At 48.3% G+C, this 18,670-nt stretch overlaps 1 protein-coding gene and 1 pseudogene across 4 annotated transcripts in view; both read right to left on the bottom strand.

The window, feature by feature from the left end:
• Window positions 1-18,670, bottom strand: part of AP3B2 (adaptor related protein complex 3 subunit beta 2) — a 50,064-nt gene that overhangs the window by 14,148 nt on the left and 17,246 nt on the right. For 2 of the 4 annotated variants that reach the window (XR_010151476.1, XM_001159946.4), the window contains exons 2-14: window positions 15,417-15,492; window positions 15,197-15,271; window positions 14,775-14,870; window positions 7,647-7,807; window positions 7,339-7,405; window positions 7,064-7,246; window positions 6,699-6,982; window positions 6,408-6,462; window positions 5,977-6,048; window positions 4,353-4,415; window positions 3,918-4,050; window positions 3,521-3,630; window positions 2,708-2,884 (exon numbers count right to left, since the gene is read on the bottom strand). Coding sequence is in view for 3 of the 4 variants with exons in the window: in XM_001159946.4 (XP_001159946.1) it covers window positions 2,708-2,884; window positions 3,521-3,630; window positions 3,918-4,050; window positions 4,353-4,415; window positions 5,977-6,048; window positions 6,408-6,462; window positions 6,699-6,982; window positions 7,064-7,246; window positions 7,339-7,405; window positions 7,647-7,807; window positions 14,775-14,870; window positions 15,197-15,271; window positions 15,417-15,492 (1,552 nt within the window). In the remaining variant the exon portion in view is untranslated. Of the gene's footprint in view, window positions 1-2,707; window positions 2,885-3,520; window positions 3,631-3,917; window positions 4,051-4,352; window positions 4,416-5,976; window positions 6,049-6,407; window positions 6,463-6,698; window positions 6,983-7,063; window positions 7,247-7,338; window positions 7,406-7,646; window positions 7,808-14,368; window positions 14,538-14,774; window positions 14,871-15,026; window positions 15,134-15,196; window positions 15,272-15,416; window positions 15,493-18,670 lie in introns of those variants that run through there. The other 2 variants (XM_009429698.5, XM_063794294.1) reach the window with 2 other exon arrangements.
• LOC134808470 (serine/arginine-rich splicing factor 9-like) lies at window positions 17,637-18,462 on the bottom strand (annotated as a pseudogene).

The following is an 18,670-nucleotide window of genomic DNA, read 5'->3' as shown; positions in this document are numbered from 1 at the left end:
ATGATAAGCATGTATTACCTTTAGCATATTAAAAAAAGTTTACGTTTTTAAAAGCAATTCTGCAAAATTTGTCAGAATCTTCCATTCACTGTAAAGGCGGTCACATGGGAGGGTTGTAGATCCCACTGTGCCCCTGGCAGACCCTCCTGCCACACATCTCACCTGACACATAAAAGCAAACTAGCCTGCTAGGCAGTTTCCCCAGGGTCTATATCCAGGTGGATGTAATAGCCACTTTGATTACCAACCCCCCCATCCCCCACCGCCTGCTTAAGCCTGCATGTTATGCCTTTGTGGCCTCTGGTCTAGTATCTGATTATCTGCTGATCAATAGCAGGGCAGAGGCCTCATCTTGGTCCTTTCCTTGGCCTCATCCTGGGCCAGGATCTGGCATGCCGTGGGCCCATGTCCAAATTGGAGAGAATGACTGAGATTACTGTGGCCTTTTAGCTGGGCAGATTGCCACTCATGGTCCCAGGATGGGAAGCATCACTACTGTTTTGCAAGCATGGTCATGTGCGCATCCAAACCACCTCCCTCCTAGTACCCCAAGGACTCCCCCTTCTTTACCACTCCCAGAAGAGGCTGGGAAGAAAGGAGAAAGAAAGGGAGGACAAAAATCTTTATTGAATCAAATAACCATTCTAAGGGGCCTGCAAAAACTCACTTTCAGGTGAAGGGCGCCCTGGAGGTGAGTGTCCATTTGCCTGAACAGCCTACTCTGGGTTCCCTGACAGGGGTCCTTCCTAGGGGAGGGTTCAGCTGTATATACCCACAGCTCGCTGTGCCAACCCTGATGACAGCTGTTACTGCTGTGTTTAAAATGTTTATTTTTGTCCTGTTTCTCCTACTTGGCTGTATCTGGAGACCTGTAAATGTGTCTCACTCATTGTCATATCCTCAGGACGCAGCATAGTACCAGGCAAATAGTAGGCCTATATGTTAAATAAATGAACAAATGCACATGTAGCTCACAGTAACAACTTGGGGGAAATGACATGTGGACAGGCCCAGGCTTATGAAAACATGCCAACCTCACCATCCTGGGGTTTAGGACTCTGGCTCAGTGCTGAGCATGTCAGACTCCCACCTACATATATGTTAAATAAATGAACAAATGCACATGTAGCTCACAGTGACAACTTGGGGGAAATGACATGTGGACAGGCCCAGGCTTATGAAAACATGCCAACCTCACCATCCTGGGGTTTAGGACTCTGGCTCATTGCTGAGCATGTCAAGACTCCCACCTACCTGGGTGGCTCCCCACCCAGGCTGCTTCATCTTTTCAAACATTCCTCCCACTTGCTCCTGCCTCCCACCTGAACAAAGGAAGTATACAAATATTTGTTCAACGATTGAACGCTTCCCCATGGTGCTCTCTCTCCCTCTAACTTCTCTCTCTCCAATCTGCTTTGCCCACAACACTGATAACAAGCTCAGGGTCACATGGTCCAGTGTCTCTCCTCCTTCCACCTGAAGACCTAAGGTTTGGAAGTTACTTTTGATAAGGCTAGCATATTTAATTATACAGACTCAGTTGCCTCCACATGTTGCTGCTGTCCTTTGACTCCTGATTACAGTCACAGCACTCGGTGGCCCTGCCTACCTCACCTTGAGCCTCTGGGGCTCACTCTGGCCACAATGGATCAAAGAAGCCACTGAAAAAGACAAGTGCCACCATCTAAAGACTCCCACGCACAGTGGACGTGGCAGGGATGCTACAGTCTCCAGGGGATATCCCTGCTATAAATCTGTAGACCCCAGCCACCTAGCCAGAGGTTTTGCTTCAAGGATTGGCAGAGTCTTTTTATAAAAGGGCCAGAGAATAACTATTCTAGGCTTTGTGGGCAATACAGTCTGTTGCAACTAGTTAACCCTGCTGTTGTAGCACAAAAGCAGCCATAGGTAATTTGTAAATGAATGAGCAGGGCTGTGTTCCAACAAAACTTTATTACAAAAACAGGAATAGGCCAAATTCAGCCTATGGGCAGTAGTTTGCCAATCTCTGTCCTGCTTAACTGAGTGGGAGAGTGTGGAAATCGTCATGGTGTTTGATGTCCCTGACACCTTGAAAAGCTCAGCACATTATGCTTCATTTTAGGAGAATCTCCTGGAACCATCTCAGGAGATGCCAGACAGCTAGGAGGCTCTGACCACCCTGATACTACAACTTAGTTGAGCCTCATCCTTGGCTGTGTATCTCTTATAACCTTTCACCTTGGGAATGACAGTGGCCACCAGCACCACCCAAGCCCAAGCAGAGACTCACCCCCTTATCTTTGGCACAGACTGGCCAAGCATTGTCAAGCTTTGGAAAGAAGCACAGACCACATCTGGGATGCATGTTCTCCCATCAGTACCTGCCACTGTTGGGCCCTTCCCTTATCCCAATCAACTGTGGTTCTTCACAGCCCCAGAGTTCCAAGGTGGCAGACAGGACTCTTGTACTAGCAGACTGGAGGTCACAGCTTCATAGGAGAGTCTCTTCAACAGTGACCACCAGCACTACAAGGTCTTTGAGTCCCCAGAATAGCTGTGGGCACTGGGGTAGCATTGGTTATGTGGGCAGACCAGCCACCTTCCCTGATTCTTCTTTTCCAAAATAGGAGCTAGAGTTCAGCCCTGCCTAGGGAGGGCCAAAAGAATACTGTCTAGGGAGTTTCTGGGGACCAGAGTATCTGGGGGGTCATCTCTTAATCTTTACCTGTTTAGAGTTGGTCAGGTAGAGCTTGGCTGCCAGGTTGATGACCTGCAGCTTGACAATATCCTCCTCTGCTGTGAATGACTTGGCCATTTTTCTTAAGACATCAGGTGCAATCCTGGGGACATGCTCACAGTACTCTCCGATGAGCCACAGGATGCTGGCTCGGGCCATGGGCACCTGTGGTTGTGGGAGAGGAGTGAAGATGGGTAAATACGGGAAAGTGGGTGGGTAGGATTGTGGACTTCCAGGGAAACAGCACTCCTCATCTGTGCTGGCCTATTGTATTATGGGTTCTCTGGAAATGGGAGTTGGGGGTGGTGAGAGAGAGAGAGGTTAAAAGGTAGACATTTCCTAGACAGCATTTCCCCTCTTCCCTAGGGCTTCATTAGCATAGAGCTTTCAAGACCCTAAGTCAGTCATGATGTAAAAGATTGATTTTCTGGATTCATTGTACCCTCAGTGCTTTATTTCCATGTTACTCTCCAGAATCTTTGGGAATGCCTTGTTTAGATGTTTCAGCTTAGCAGTGCAATAGAAAAACACAAGATTTGTCACTCAACCATGGTTGGCTAGAGCTTTAGAGAGAAAACAAGAGTAGTAGTAAAGTCCATCGTGCTCATTGAGGGTCTCCAAAGGGAAAGCAAATCAGGGGTAACAAGGTCAGGGTCACATGGTCCAGTGTCTCTGCTCCTTCCACCTGAAGACCTAAGGTTTGGAAGTTACTTTTGATAAGGCTAGCATATGTAATTATACAGTCTTGAAATCATGGGGAGGACCTTGAAGTGGGGAGTGAAAATATGGCTTCTCCCTCACCTGGATGTTGTCTGTAAGCTTTGCCAAGTGTTTGATGATCTCTCCATGTTGTGCTGGCTGCATCTGTAGCAATTTCTTAATGACGACCACTGACTCTGCAACCACAAGCTCTACAGAACAAAAATGAGTGTGTGGACCCCAAGACAGTCAGATGGCCACACTCAGGTGGACAGACACACCTGCAGTGCCCCAGGCCCTTGGCTCTTTCTCTCAACCCCCTTCAGTTCTCTAGCAGCCCTCAGAGGTGTAGGAACACTTGGGCCCTGATCAAGACAGACAGACCAATGGATACACATTGTGTCTAGGCAGACTGGTGGATATCCAGTGGCCAGCAGAGTCAGACCTGCAGGAAGACACCCTCTGATCATCACGGTTAGACGCTCAGGGAAACACTGACCATCACGGTTGGACAGCAGCTGCACCAGGCCATTGAGGCAGGTGTCACGGACTCGGCCGATGTTAGTTGCACAGCGTCCAATGGCCTGGATTGTGGCTGCCACAAAGTCCTTGTCCATGCTGCGAATATAGGTCTGTGGGATATGACAAAGAAATCCCTCAGTGACTCTGCAGGCTTGAGGGTGACCTTCAAGAAGGCTGTGGCCCTTCATTTTATGGCTTATCATGCCGGTGACTAAGACTTGGGAAAGGGGGTGACAACTCCACCCAACAATCCAGTGATTCCTTGGCCCAAAGCCAGCCAAACACATTGGAACGGGAATGTAAGATAATAGTTTCTCCAGCCTTGGGCTCATAAGAGGAGGTTTACCCACCAGGGCACAAGGATCTGATGGGCCCCTCTCCCAGGCCCTTCTGGCTGGGAGCTGGCCTGTACCTGGAATTCCCGTAGGACAGTAGGAATGTTGGTCTCATTGGCCAGGTTGGTCAGCACTTCCAGCTGCAGGGAGGGTTGGAGAGGCAGAAAATAGGTGGGTTGGCCAGTGGACTTTCTGTGCTTTCATTCCAAATACACTTCACAGACCAGAAAACAATCCTCATGACAGCCCTGCATCATCCTCAGACTGATGAGGGAATTGACAGGTTATGAAACTTGTCTAAAAAGCAAGAGGACCAGTTTGCCTCTTAAGTGGATTCCCTACACAGTATGCTTACAGTATGACCATGTCACCTCCCTACTGCATTGAAAACTTAAAGCTTCCTATTGCTTTCAGGATGGAGACCATCGTATTCACCATGGTCTGTAAGTCCCTGAATGATCTGCTTGCTGTCTACCTCCCATCTCCCATCACTGTCCCCCTTGTCTTCCAGGCCCCAATCCCACTCCACTTCCTAACCCAGGGTCTTCGCAGATGCTGTTTCCTCTGCGTGGAGCAGTTCTTCCCATTTCTGTCCCTGCATAATTCATGTTCATCTCTCAGGCTTCAGCTCAAGTCTCATATCCTCCAGGAAAACTTCCCTGGCACCAGACTAGATGAGGTCTCCCTATTTTATGCCCTTATAGCTCTCCACACTTTCTTCCATATTTTGTAAGTGGACTTTTACATTTGCCTTGTGATTAACTGCTTAATGTCTCCTCCTCCCCACATCTGTAAGCTCCACAAAGGCAGGGTCCCTGATTAGTTTGCTCATCATGTACCCCTAGAACATAGTGGATGTTCACAAGGGTTAGGAAGATTAACTGTTGCTGAAGGAAATCACTCAATAATGAGGCAGCAGAGCAGGAATCAAATGGAGGTATGGGCTCCCGCCACTTTCCTTGTCCGTGAATGTTTGCAGGAGAGCCTGAGGGGGCAGGTGTGTGGGGGCCATAACACTGTGGGTGGGAGAGAAAGGTGTGAACCTTGGAGTCAGCAGAATTATGTGACCTGGGGCAGTTACCTCCCAGTGTCTTTTTTTCTTTTTCTTAGATTGAGATGGAGTTTCGCTCTTGTCACCCAGGCTGGAGTGCAATGGCACAATCTCAGCTCACTGCAACCTCTGTCTCCCAGGTTCAGGCGATTCTCCAGCCTCAGCCTCTCGAGTAGCTGGGATTACAGGCACCTGCCACCACGCCTGGCTAATTTTTGTATTTTTCGTTGAGACAAGGTTTCGCTATGTTGGCCAGGCTGGTCTTGAACTCCTGACCTCAGGCGATCTGCCTGTCTCGGCCTCCCAAAGTGCTGGGATTAGGCGTGAGCGACTGTGCCTGGCCAGAGTCTATATTTTTATAAAAGGAATATAATGTACACATCCTGGGATTATTATGAGGTGATATCAGGTTACTTCATTTATGAAGAGTAGCAGGTGTATACCAGGTACTAGGCAAAGAGCAGTTCCCTTCTCCCCCCGACCCTTCTTAGCCCAGCTCCCTGAACAAACAGCTCCAGCTGGGGCAGTCATGGGCTCCTGGGCTCAGCCCTAGGAATAGGCAGGCACCAGGGGGGCCATTGTGAGTTATTTGAGTGGGTACATGGGGTGGGGAGGGCTGGGAAGCACATGCACTTCTGTCCCTCACTCACCTTCAGGATCTTAATCTGGGTGGGGTCGGTAGACCTGATGTAGAAGCTCTTCAGGTAGGGCTCAAACATACCCTGGCACAAGAGAGGCAGCTAGGGAGCTCCACCGAAGCCCCAGGCCTGCCTCGCTGCCCAGAGACACCCCTCCTATCCTGACCTTGCCTCCTCACCACTGCCCTCCACTCCTCAAGTCTTCCCTCGTCCATCTCAGATCTGACTAGCTCTTTTTCCACTGGACATCCCCTCAGCGGCCCCTCAGGATCCAGGCCCTGCTCCCTATCTGTATTTGGAGCCTCCCCTGCCCCATCCTCTGCACAGCCAGGGTATTCCTCCATCTTCCCTTTCCCCGGCCCCGGTCCCAGCCCCGACAACGCCTCCAGTGCCCGCAGAAGCGGTCCTCGGACAGCGAGGACAGCCCGCTGTCGCAGGCTCACCCGGCGCTTGATGGACATGGTGGCCACGTTCTGGAGCACAACGTACTGCACCTCACTGCGGAGAGGACGGGTCAGAGCACCCCGGGCCCCTCGGTTGGGGCAAGGGTCAGCGGATGAGGGGAAAAGGTGGGGCAAGTCGTTGCGGGGAGAGGACCAGTGCGGAGGGCAGGACTACGGTCAGTGTGGAGCGGGTGGGCAGAGGTGGAAGCGGCTGGTGGGCGTGAGGGGGCGGAGCCGGGCAGCCCGTGGGGCGGGGCGTGAGGCGAGGGAGGGGGCGGGGCCGGAGCGCACCTGTGGCTGCGCAGCAGGCGCACGAGCGCCTTGGCGATGACGCCCACTTCCGCCTTGGGCGCCAGGTGGAAGTAGAGCTGCGCCACCGCCATGACCACCGCGGCGCTGCGGCTCTGCAGCAGGGGTTTGGTGTTGCGCAGCAGCAGCCGGTGGTCGGGGTCCATGACATAGGGCTTTCGGGCGGGGGCGGCCGCGGCGGCCGTCTCCTCAGACCCCGCGCCCTTGGCCTCGTCCTCCTCTGAGCCGTAGAAGGCTTTTTCCGCGTTCTCCTCTAGTAGGGATTCCTGGACGGGGAGACCGACGGGTCTGTGGGCGCCAACCCGGGACACACTTCCGCCCGCTCTGCCTGGGCTGGGCCCACTCACGTTCTGGGTGGGGCTCAGGAACTGCGTGCGGGCGTAGCGGGTGAGCATGCTGATGATGACCACCTGGCCCCACTCCTCCACGTCGATCAGCAGGTTACAGAGTTTCCGGTAGTTTTTGTGAATCAGGTCGATGCGCTCCGGGCAGACCTCCTCAAAGGCCATCACCACACTGCCCGCCACCAGCTGGGGAAAGAACAAAGACGAGAGGGTGAACGCGAAGGGTGGAAGGCCGGCTGCCGGTCACCACCCCTCCCGGAGCGTCCCTATACACGCACCGTGGTCTTGTCAGCCAGAAGCTTCTCAATGACTTCTATCAGCTGATCCTTCTGGTCAGAGTCCAAACTGAGGGAGAAATCGGTGAGGGGAATTTGCCACTCTCAGCCCCAGCCTTCCCAATATCTGTCCAAGCCATGCTCACCTCCTGCACCCCAACCTTATTGTTCTCCTCCATCTCTGTCAGTCCCCCAAACTACCCTCCTCAAACCCTCTGAGAAGCAGCAGGCAAGACTTAGGAAAGGCCAGGGGTGGGTTGAGAACTTAGGAATCAGCCTCCTGGGGAGCGTGGGACAGGGCTGGGGCATACCTGTAGAGTTTAGGGATGGCGTGGGCAGCTGTTTTCCGCACATAGGGTGACATGTCCGAGGCGGCTTCCTTGATAGCTAGCATCATGATGGGCACTATGATGGGCACACGGATGCTAGAGAGGACACGGAGGGCACTGGCACGAATCAGCTGGTTGGGATCCTAAAGGCAGAGGTGGAGGCAGAGCTATGAAAGGGCACCAGGTGCCCTGATGGGGGGAGGCCACACCTTTGGAAGTCACTGTCCCCAGCGACCACTAGCTCTTGCTTCCCTGCCGCTTGACTGGAGCCTGGATGGTGTGCCAGTGATGGGTATCTGGGGGACACTTAATTTTGGCTCTGGTTGCAGAAATCTGACACCTGAACAGGTGTTGCAATGGGTAGCTTCACTTCCGGAAACACTGAAAAACTTTCAGAACACCTAAAATTGCTGAAACACCTGAAACATTTCCTGTTCCTTGTAAGGGTTTTTTTGGAGGTGCCTGTTTTAATGCCTGAGGTGACCGCCCAGCAGATGCAAGCTGGTCTCCCTTCCGGAGTTCAACCTTACACTCCTTTCTCCCAGAAATCATTGCAAAAGCTGCTGTTCTTCCACAGTGTTTAAAACAAAATAGGGGTGTAGGCCCTTCCTTTTTTTTTTTTTTTTTTTTGAGATGGAGTCTCGCTCTGTCGCCAGGCTGGAGTGCGGTGGTGCAATCTCGGCTCACTGCAACCTCCACCTCCTGGGTTCAAGCGATTCTCCTGCCTCAGCCTCCCAAGTAGCTGGGACTACAGGCGCGCACCACCACACCCAGCTAATTTTTTGTATTTTTAGTGGAGATTAGGTTTCGCCGTGTTGGCCAGGCTGGTCTCAAACTCCTGGCCGCAAGTGATCCGCCCACCTCGGCCTCCCAAAGTACTGGGATTACAGACGTGAGCCACCACGCCCGGCCCCAAGCCCTTCTTCTTTATTCCTACTGCATCCTATACAGAACGTATAAAAGCATTCATTACACTGTATTGTGATCATGGGGCTTAGGACTGTCTTCCCACTATCAGCAGCAGCAGCTGTATATTACAGGCATACCTCGGAGATATTGTGGGTTTGATTCTAGACCTCAACAATAAAGCAAATATCGCACTAAAACGAGTCACATAAATTTTTTGTTTCCTGGTGCATACAAGTTATGCTTATAGTTACAGCTGCTTGGGAAGCTGAGGTGGGAGAATCACTTGAGCCCAGGGAGTTGGAGGCTGAAGTGAGCTACATATGTTCATGCCACTGCACTCCAGACTGAGCAACAGAGTGAGATCCTGTCTCCAAAAAAAAAAAAAAGTTATGTTTACAATATACTGTTGTCTACTAAGCATGCAATAGCATTATGTCTTAAAAAAAACAATGTAGGCTGGGCGTGATGGCTTGTGCCTGTAATCCCAACACTTTGGGAGGCTGAGGTAGGAGGATTGCTTGAGCCTAGGAGTTCAAGACCAGCCTGGGCAACACAGGGAGACCCCAGTCTCCACAAAAAAAAAAAAAAAAATTGAAGTCAGTCCTCTTAAACTCTGCCTCTGCTTTATCAACTAAGTTTATGTAATATTCTAAATCCTTTGTTGTCATTTCAACAATGTTCACAGCATCTGCACCAGGAGTTTTTTTTTTTTTTTTTGTAACGGAGTCTCGCTCTGTCACCCAGGCTGGAATGCAGTGGCGAGATCTCGGGTCACTGCAAGCTCCACCTCCCAGGTTCACACCATTCTCCTGCCTCAGCCTCCCGAGTAGCTGGGACTACAGGTGCCCGCCACCATGCCTGGCTAATTTTTTCTGTTTTTAGTAGAGATGGGGTTTCACTGTGTTAGCCAGGATGGTCTCGATCTCCTGACCTCGTGATCCACCCGCCTCGGCCACCCAAAATGCTGGGATTACAGGCGTGAGCCACTGCACCCGGCAGATTCCATTTTAAGAAAGGACTTTCTTTGTTCACTCATAAGAAGCAAGTCCTCATCCATTCAAGTTTTATCATGAGATTGCAGCAATTCAGTCACATCTTCAGGCTCCACTTTTAATTCTACTTCTACTTCTAGGTAGAATTCCACCACATATGTAGTTACTTCCTCCACTGAAGCAGTGAACCCCTCAAAGTCATCCATGGAGTTTAGAATCAACTTCTTCCAAACTCCTGTTCATGTTAATATTTTGACCTCCTCCCATGAATCATGAATGTTCCTAATGGCATCTATAATGGTAAACCTTTCCAGAAGGTTTCTATAAACCTTTCCAGGAGGTTTTCAATTTACTTTGTCCAGATCCATGAGAGGAATCACTATCTATGGCAGCTCTAGCCTTACGAGATGTATTTCTTAAATAATAAGACTTAAAAGTCAAAATTACTCATTGATCCATAGGCTGCAGAACTGATCTTGTGTTAGCAGGCATGAAATCATTAATCTCCTTGTACCTCTCCATCAGAGCTCTTGAGTGAACAAATGCATTGTCAATGAGCAGTAATATTATGAAAGGAATCTTCTTAAAGTCACTAGCTGCATTGGCCCCTAACAAGAGCCAGCCTGTTTTTTAAAGCCAGGCATTGACTTCTCTCTAGGTAGGAAAGTGCTAGATGGCATCTTCTTCCAGTAAGAGGCTGTTTCATTTACATTGAGCATCTCTTGTTGAACATAGTCACTTCCATCAATGATCTTAGCTAGATCTTCTGGACAACTTGCTGCAGCTTCTCCATCAGCACTTTTGCTTCACCTTGCATTTTTTTGTTGTGGAGATGGCTTCTGTACTTAAACTTCATGAACCAACCTCTACTAGCTTCCGTCTTTTCTTCTGTAGCTTCCTCACCTCTCTCAGCCATCACAGAATTGGAGAGATTTAAGACCTGCCTATGAATTAGGCTTTGGCTTAAGGGAATGTGGTAGCTGGTTTGATCATCTATCCAGACCACTTAAATTTTCCTATATCAGCAATAATCCTGTCTTGCTTTCTTTATCATTCATGTGTTTACTGGAGAAGCACCTCAAACTTCTGGGTTCAAGCGATCCTCCCACCTCAGCCTCCCAAGTAGCTAAGACTACAGGTGCGTACCACCACATCAGGCTAACTTAAAAAATTTTTTTGTAGAGATAGTCTTGAACCCCTGGTCTCAAGTGATCCTCCTGCCTCGGCCTCCCAAAGTGCTGGGATTACAGGTGTGAGCCACCACGCCCAGCCTGGAGTAGCACTTTTAATTTCCTTCAAGAACTTTTACTTTGCATTCACAACTTGGCTAAATGTTTGGAGCAAGTGGCCTAGCTTTCAGCCTATCACAGCTTTTAACATGCCTTCCTCACTAAGCCTAACCATTTCTAGCTTTTGATTTAAAGTGAGAGATGTGTGGTTCTTCCTTTCACTTGAACACTTAGAGGCCATTGTAGGGTTATTAGTTGATCTAATTTCAATATTGTTGTGTCTCAGGGAATGAAGAGGCCCAAGGTGAAGGAGATGGGGGAACAGTCAGAACACACACATTTATTGATTAATTTCACTTTCATGTCTGAGCATGGTTTGTGGCACCCCAAAACAATTACAATAGTAACATCAAAGATCACTGATCACCATAACATATAATAATCATTAAAAAGTTTGGAATATTGTGAGAATTACCAGAATGTGACAGAGGCACAATGTGAGCACATACTGTTGGAAAAATGGCACTGATAGACTTGATTGATGTAGGGTTGCCACAAACCCTCAATTTGTAAAAAGTGCAATATCTAGCAATATCTGCAAAGTGCAATACAATGAGGTGTGCCTGTACTATTACTCTTAGAGAATGACGGGAATAGAACACTAAAGAAGGGTAGATATTACCCTGACTTTCTGAAATGGAAAAAGACAAGACAAGATCCTCACAATTGCAGGTAAAATTGATGCTAATTCCTGACAAAATTCTGGAATTGACTTTTAAACAGATGGGTTAGAAACATTTATTGAAAAGGAAGGAGTCTCTGTTTTCTTAGAGACAAATAGTCACATCAGCTGCTAAAACCTGTTTTCCTTTTTTGTGTGTGAGCATTTTATTTGGGAAATGATTATAGATTCACAGAAAGTTATCAAAAAAATGTGTTTTCCTTTTTGATGGGGTAACTAGGCCGGTGGATATTAGTATCTTGATTTCAGTGATATGTTTGTGGAAGTCTCATAGCATTTCCTGCATTGCTATTTTTTAGGTAGGCCTTTTGTTTCACCTAATAGCCAAGCATTTTTAAGAGCAGAATTCACATCTGTTTTATCTCTGTGTCACCCACAACCCTTTGCACATGAAAGGTGTTATTTATTTATTTATTTATTGCTATTGAATAAGATCCTTCTTAACAAGATAGAAAAATGCCAGCTGTCTGTACAGTCGGGTGGGTCTACAACGTGGTGAAATATACTTGGAGAAGGTTTATTAACAGATCAGTGTCAACCTGGAAACATGCTATGCCTCAGTCTTTTGCCCTGGTCCAAATAGCTTATCAGTATCTTGAAAGAAGACACAAAATCAGGAGGGACATAATTAAGATTCAGAATCACCCTGGTTTAGACCCTGTGCTAAACTGATAAAATGAAATAGAGTAGGGTTTCATAGGGAGTTCAAGGGACCAACTGTACAAAGACAGGATGTAGGGAGACCTGGATTATCTGCTTGCCAGTCAGAGGTTTGATTCCATGAGGGATCTCCTAAGAAAGTGAACACGGCCCTAGCCTGGGCTAGGATTGAAAGAAGGGAGAAGGCTGGATTGAAATGATTGGTTCCAACATGCAGGAGAGACCAAAAGCCAGTGACAACAAAAAAGAAAACAAGTTTTAAAGGAATACATATATAGTACGATGACACCATTTACAAAACATTTTATATTGCTTAACAATATGCAAATTACTAGCACAGGAATAAATACATACCTATGAATGATAAACAAGAGAAGATATATAGGAGGCTTTGGCTATTTGAGAAATGTGTCATTTCTTATGGATATTCATTATATTATTCTTTATGCCTTTTGTGAACCTGTAGTAAATTTTATTTTATTTTTTAGATAGAGGGTCTCCCTATGTTGCCCAGGCTGGAGTACAGTGGCTATTCACAGGTGCAGTCATAATGCAGTACAGCCTGAAATCAATTTTTTTTTTTTTTTTTTGAGATGGATCTCACACTGTTGCCTGGGCTGGACTGCAGTGGCACGTTCTTGGCTCATTGCAACCTCTGCCTCCCGGGTTCAAGCCATTCTCCTGCCTCAGCCTCCTGAGTAGCTGGGATTATGGGCACCCGCCACCATGCCCAGCTAATTTTTTGTATTTTTAGTAGAGATGGGGTTTCACCATGTTGGCCAGGCTGGTCTTGAACTCCTGACCTTGTGATTTGCCTGCTTCGGCCTCCCAAAGTGCTGGGATTACAGGCATGAGCCACCACACCCAGCCTGAAATCAATTTTTAAAAATTATAGTTGTGGAGGTTTCAACAAAATAGAATGGTTTAAAAAACACCCCAAATAGTGGTAGTTGTCTTGAGATGGAGCATGTTGCCTTATGAAGGAGTGAGGTCCCTATCAGAAAAGATGACCTGTTAGACATGTTCTAGAGCAAAGGCTGGCATGCTACAGCCCTTGGATAAAATCTGTCTATTGCCTGTTTTTTATATAGATTTATTGGAACACGGCCACACCCACTTGTCAATGGCTGCATTTGCACCATAAGGGCAAAATTGAGTAGTTGCATAGTTGAGACTATAAGGCCTACAAAACCTAAAATACTATTTGGCACTTTGCAGAAAGAAATTATCACATTGAGTTGGACTAAATGAGCTCTGGTTTTCTAAAAGGGGGACAGGGTCAGTTGGTAGAGACTATAGGTGAAAATCTGTACAACAATTTCAGATTAGTTTTTATACTTAACCCTTACTCAAACCGAAAGATTACTTGCCAATCTAAGATGGATTCCATGGTTTTGACTTATAAAAAGAAATCTAGCACAATGTGTGGCATAGAGACACCCAAGTATTTGCTAAATGAATGAATTGTATATTCAAGTGACCATGCTTTCTACTCTCACCCCGAAGAAGCCGACTGTCAACCCCTCTTGCTGGCCATAGCAGATTGGACAAGGGGTGGGCCCTGGATTTGAGCAGCAATCCTGTCTACCCAGCAACCTACAGAACTTCTGGATATGAAAAGATGAGCCGGACCTTTCACAATCTCTCTCACAGAAATTTGAACTAAAAGTATCCAGGCTAGGAGTATTAGCTCATCCCTGTAATCCCAGCACTTTGGGAAGCTGAGGCCACTTGAGCCCAGGAGTCCAAGACCAGCACGGGCAACATGGTGAAACCCCATCTCTACAAAAACTACAAAAAAATTAGCCGAGCATGGTGATGCACGCTGAGTAGTCGCAGCTACTCAGGAGACAGAGGTGGGAGAATCACCTGAGCTCAGGGAAGTCGAGGCTCCAGTGAGCCATGATTGCACCACTGCACTCCAGCCTGGGCAGTGAGAACCTGTCTCATAAATAAATAAATAAATAAAGGTATGCAAAAATAGGGGAGTTAATGGTTGTAATCAGAGCTGAAAAATCCAATATGGAGAGAATGGCCTTGAAATGGCTGTCTTTACCCTCAAGATGTCTTAGACTAACCAGAAAAGCCCTTAGGGGAGACTTATACATGCACCTAACATATGTAAATCCAACTAGAGGCCTTGGGCAAAATGAAACAAAAGGTGAGAATGGTGTGGGGGATTCAGGCCACTGCTAAAGGTTGAAATCTACCTGGCTGTGGACCACAATTCACACCTTTACACAAAGGGGGGTGAGGGTTGAGGGGTTCTCCATTGCTAGAGACTCTCCACTCTCCGGGGGCTCAAGTGGTTCATACTAGAAGCAGCCATTACCACAGGCTCCTGGGAAGAGAGACAGGGGCCCTGGGTACCCACTTCATCTCTTACGCCCCTTCTGAGCCCAGCTTCCACTCTCTGAGGGTCTGGCTGGCCTCTTCTGACTGTGACCCTCCCAACTTTAGGCAGGTAGGAAGGGGTCTGCAGAGCCCGCTCCCATGTTCATGGCCTCTCCCCAGGCCTACTCCTCCGATACAGCGCCAACGAGGCCCAGGCCCTGGGAGGCAAACTGAGACCCCTGACCTTTAGGCCACGTTGGAAGGTGGAGATGGACAGCAGGGCCAGGTCTTGCTGCTCCTCAGCGTAGCGTACCAGGTACACGTAGACAAGCTTCTTCACCTTGGGGAGAGCACGTTTCTCAGCAGAACGCTTCTCAGCAGGCACCTGTGCCCACCCCCCTACCCCTGGGATGTCATCTCCCCATCCAGCTGCGGTCCATGAGGACAAACTCTCCCAGTGGGGGAGAGCACCCCTGAGTGTATCCAGGTCCTTTACCTTGATCCACATCCAGTTCAGGGACATGGAGACAGTGTCTTCTCCTGGCTCAGAGACATTTCTCAGCAGGTCGGGCCCCCAGGGGCTAAATCATTTCCTTCCTCACCCCAAGCTTGAGTTTGGTCCTGGGGGAGGTGGGGACAAGCAATCCCTCACCAGGTAGTGCTCACCTCTATGTTCTTACAGGCCACGTTCTTCACCACCGCGGGAAACAGGTCTGAAGCATTCTTTCCTCGGGCAATCATCTGGGTGGTGGGGTCAAGGTAGGGGAAGAGGGACAAAGCGAGAGGCACAGCACTAACTAGAGGGAAGGTCTACAAGGAGCTAAGGAGAGCTGCTCTTGGCCACCCAGGCCCCGCCCGGAGGGAGGCCTCCTCCTTCCCCTCTTACCGCCACAATCCTCTTCATGGCCTCCAGCTTGAGAGAATCCTTGTTGGTGTCCAGCATCTCCTTCAGGTCATCATGCCTGGTGGGAGGTACAAGAGGTCAGCTGAGGGCACAAGGGTGGGGATGGGGTATTAATCAGGAGGGTCCAGGCACAAAGAAGGGACATGGCCAGGGGAGGCTCAGGCAGGACCTGACCCGAGGAGGGACCAGAGCCAGGGGGAGCAAGTAAAGTACAGATCAGGGTAAACATGTGGCCAGCTAATATTGTGGGTTGAACTGTGTCCTTCCTAAAAAGGATATATTTAAGTCTTAACCCCTAGTACCTCAGAATGTAACCTTATTTGGAAATAGAGTTGTTGCAGATGTAATTAGTTAAATGCAATCCTACTCTAATAGAGTGGGTCTCTAATCCCATGTCTGGTTTCCCATAAGAAGACAGCCATGTGGGCTGGGTGTGGCAGCTCACGCCTGTAATCCCAGCACTTTGGGAAGCTGAGACGGGAGGATCACTTGAGCCCTGGAGTTCGAGACCAGCCTGGCAACATGGTGAAACAATGTGTCTACAAAAAATAGATTAAATTGAAATTAAAAAAAAACCAAAAAACAAAAGACAGCCACTTAAAGAGACAGACACAGGGAGACTACCATGTGAAGGCAGACGATTGGAAAGATGCGTCTACAAGCCAGGGAATGCCAGAGACTGCCAGCAAACAACCAGAAGCTAGAAGGGGCAAAGAAGGATTTCCCTATGGGTTTCAGAGGGAGCATGGTCCTGCCGACACCTTGAGTTCAGACTTTTGGCCTCCAGAGCTGTGAGACAATTCATTTCTGCTGTTCCAACCAACCCAATTGTTGTACTTTTTTTTTTTCAATTACTAAACTTTTTTTTTTTAATTATACTTTTAAGTTCTAGGGTACATGTGCACAACGTGCAGGTTTGTTACATATGTATACATGTGCCATGTTGGTGTGCTGCACCCATTAATTCGTCATTTACATTAGGTATTCCTCCTAATGCTATCCCTCCCTCCTCCCCCAACCCCACGACAGGCCCCAGTGTGTGATGTTCCCCACCCTGTGTTCAAGTGTTCTCATTGTTCAATTCCCACCTATGAGTGAGAAACTGCAGTGTTTGGTTTTCTGTCCTTGCAGTAGTTTGCTCAGAATGATGGTTTCCAGCTTCATCCATGTCCCTACAAAGGACACGAACTCATCCTTTTTTATGGCTGCTTAGTATTCCATGGTGTATATGTGCCACATTTTCTTTTTTCTTTTTTTTTTTTTTGTGAGATGGAGTCTCGCTCTGTCGCCCAGGCTGGAGTGCAGTGGCGCAATCTCGGCTCACTGCAAGCTCCACCTCCTGGGTTCATGCCATTCTCCTGCCTCAGCCTACCGAGTAGCTGGGACTACAGGTACCCGCCACCACCACGCCCAGCTAATTGTTTGTATTTTTAGTAGAGACGGGGTTTCACCGTGTTAGCCAGGATGGTCTCGATCTCCTGACCTCGTGATCTACCCGTCTTGGCCTCCCAAAGTGCTGGGATTACAGGCATGAGCCACTGCACCCAGCCATGCCACATGTTCTTAATCCAGTCTATCACTGATGGACATTTGGGTTGGTTCCAAGTCTTTGCTATTGTGAACAGTGCCGCAATAAACGTACGTGTGCATGTGTCTTTATAGTAGAATGATTTACAATCCTTTGGGTATATACCCAATAATGGGATCACTGGGTCAAATGGTATTTCTAGTTCTAGATCCTTGAGGAATCGCCACACTGTCTTCCACAATGGGTGAACTAGTTTACACTCCCACCAACAGTGTAAAAGTGTTTCTATTTCTCCACATCCTCTCCAGCACCTGTTGTTTCCTGACTTTTAATGATTGCCATTCTAACTGGTGTGAGATGGTACCTCATTGTGGTTTTGATTTGCATTTCTCTGATGGCCAGTGATGATGAGCATTTTTCTTAAACGTTTAAAATATATTTCTGAGCAGAATGGGCCAACTCAGTCACAGTAACTGTTGATCTCCATAGCAGAGCAACCCACAAAGACGGAACTGATTTTTTACCCATAATCAGGAGTGAAAAATATACAACTTGTTTCTGAACCAAAACCACAATTTCTGCAGTTTAAAATGTTTCACTGCTAATATGGCCCTGGTAGAAAGTATGTAGTTTTTTTTTCTTCTTTAAAAAAAAAAAATTAAAACAATTTCCTAAGACGCTAAATCCTCAATCTAGAATGCAGATTCTGAGCACAAAGCAGCTCAGTTAACCTAAAAAATAAAGAAAAAATTCCCATCACCTGTCTCAGTAGGGCCTGAAAGGAGAGAAGTGGTGTGGGGAACCCCGGCTTTAGTATGGAGAGTCACGGCCCCTTGACCCAAACCGAGACCGTGAGTAGCCATAGCTGGTGCTTCTCTCAGGATAAACTCAGATGTAGGAAGTTTCACTATCATGAGAGTGGAATTTAGTGTCATCCAATTTATGCAGGGCATATTCCATGTCTTATTTTCTGAGATACTCAACCATCCCCACACCGTCCTTCTGCACATCGGCATAACAGACATCCCCAACTTCTCGCATGTGATCCTTCAGGTCCTGCCAGCTGCCTGAGGAAGTCCTGAAACAAGAACTCGGAAATCAGATCTTCTTGCAGAAGGCCCATTCCTCCCACCACGGGGCCACCCACCCCGACTTCGTAAGTCCTGGAGAACTCCACACGAAGCCGACACTGGCCATAATCATAACTATTTCTTCCATAAACAGCGTCCTCTGCATCTCGGGGGTCCTCAAAGCGCACCAAGGCGAAGGGCACAAGGCAGTGCCCATTCTTAAGCTCGATCTTGCGGATCCGGCCGTACTTGTAGAAAAGGTCTTCCACGTCCTTCTCGCGCACGTTGGTCGGAAGGTTCACCACGTAGATGCGCTCATCCGCCCAGCCCAACATCGGCACCTCCCAACGCCCCCTCCCCGCAATCCCCCCGCAGCGTCCCCGCGGGCTCTGAGGCGCTCAGCCGCACTGCACTGTGGGAACGAGGAGCAATTGTGGTACTTTTGATACAGGAGTGTAGGAAATGAATGTAGCCAGAAACAGAGAGCCAGAAAACAAGAGGAAGGGTTTGGGGTGGGAAAGTATGGACCTGGCTCAGGGAAAAGGACTAGTTGGATGGATAAGAAGGACCAGCGGAAAAGAGGTAGATGCCAAAACAAGAGCAGGGTGCCCTTGCCCTGCCTCCAGTATGTTTCCAAG

The sequence above is a fragment of the Pan troglodytes genome, chromosome 16, assembly GCF_028858775.2.
Source record: "Pan troglodytes isolate AG18354 chromosome 16, NHGRI_mPanTro3-v2.0_pri, whole genome shotgun sequence".
NCBI lineage: Eukaryota > Metazoa > Chordata > Mammalia > Primates > Hominidae > Pan > Pan troglodytes.
The sequence above is the reverse complement of the archived record's forward strand: the minus strand, read 5'-3'. Positions and strand labels throughout refer to the sequence as shown.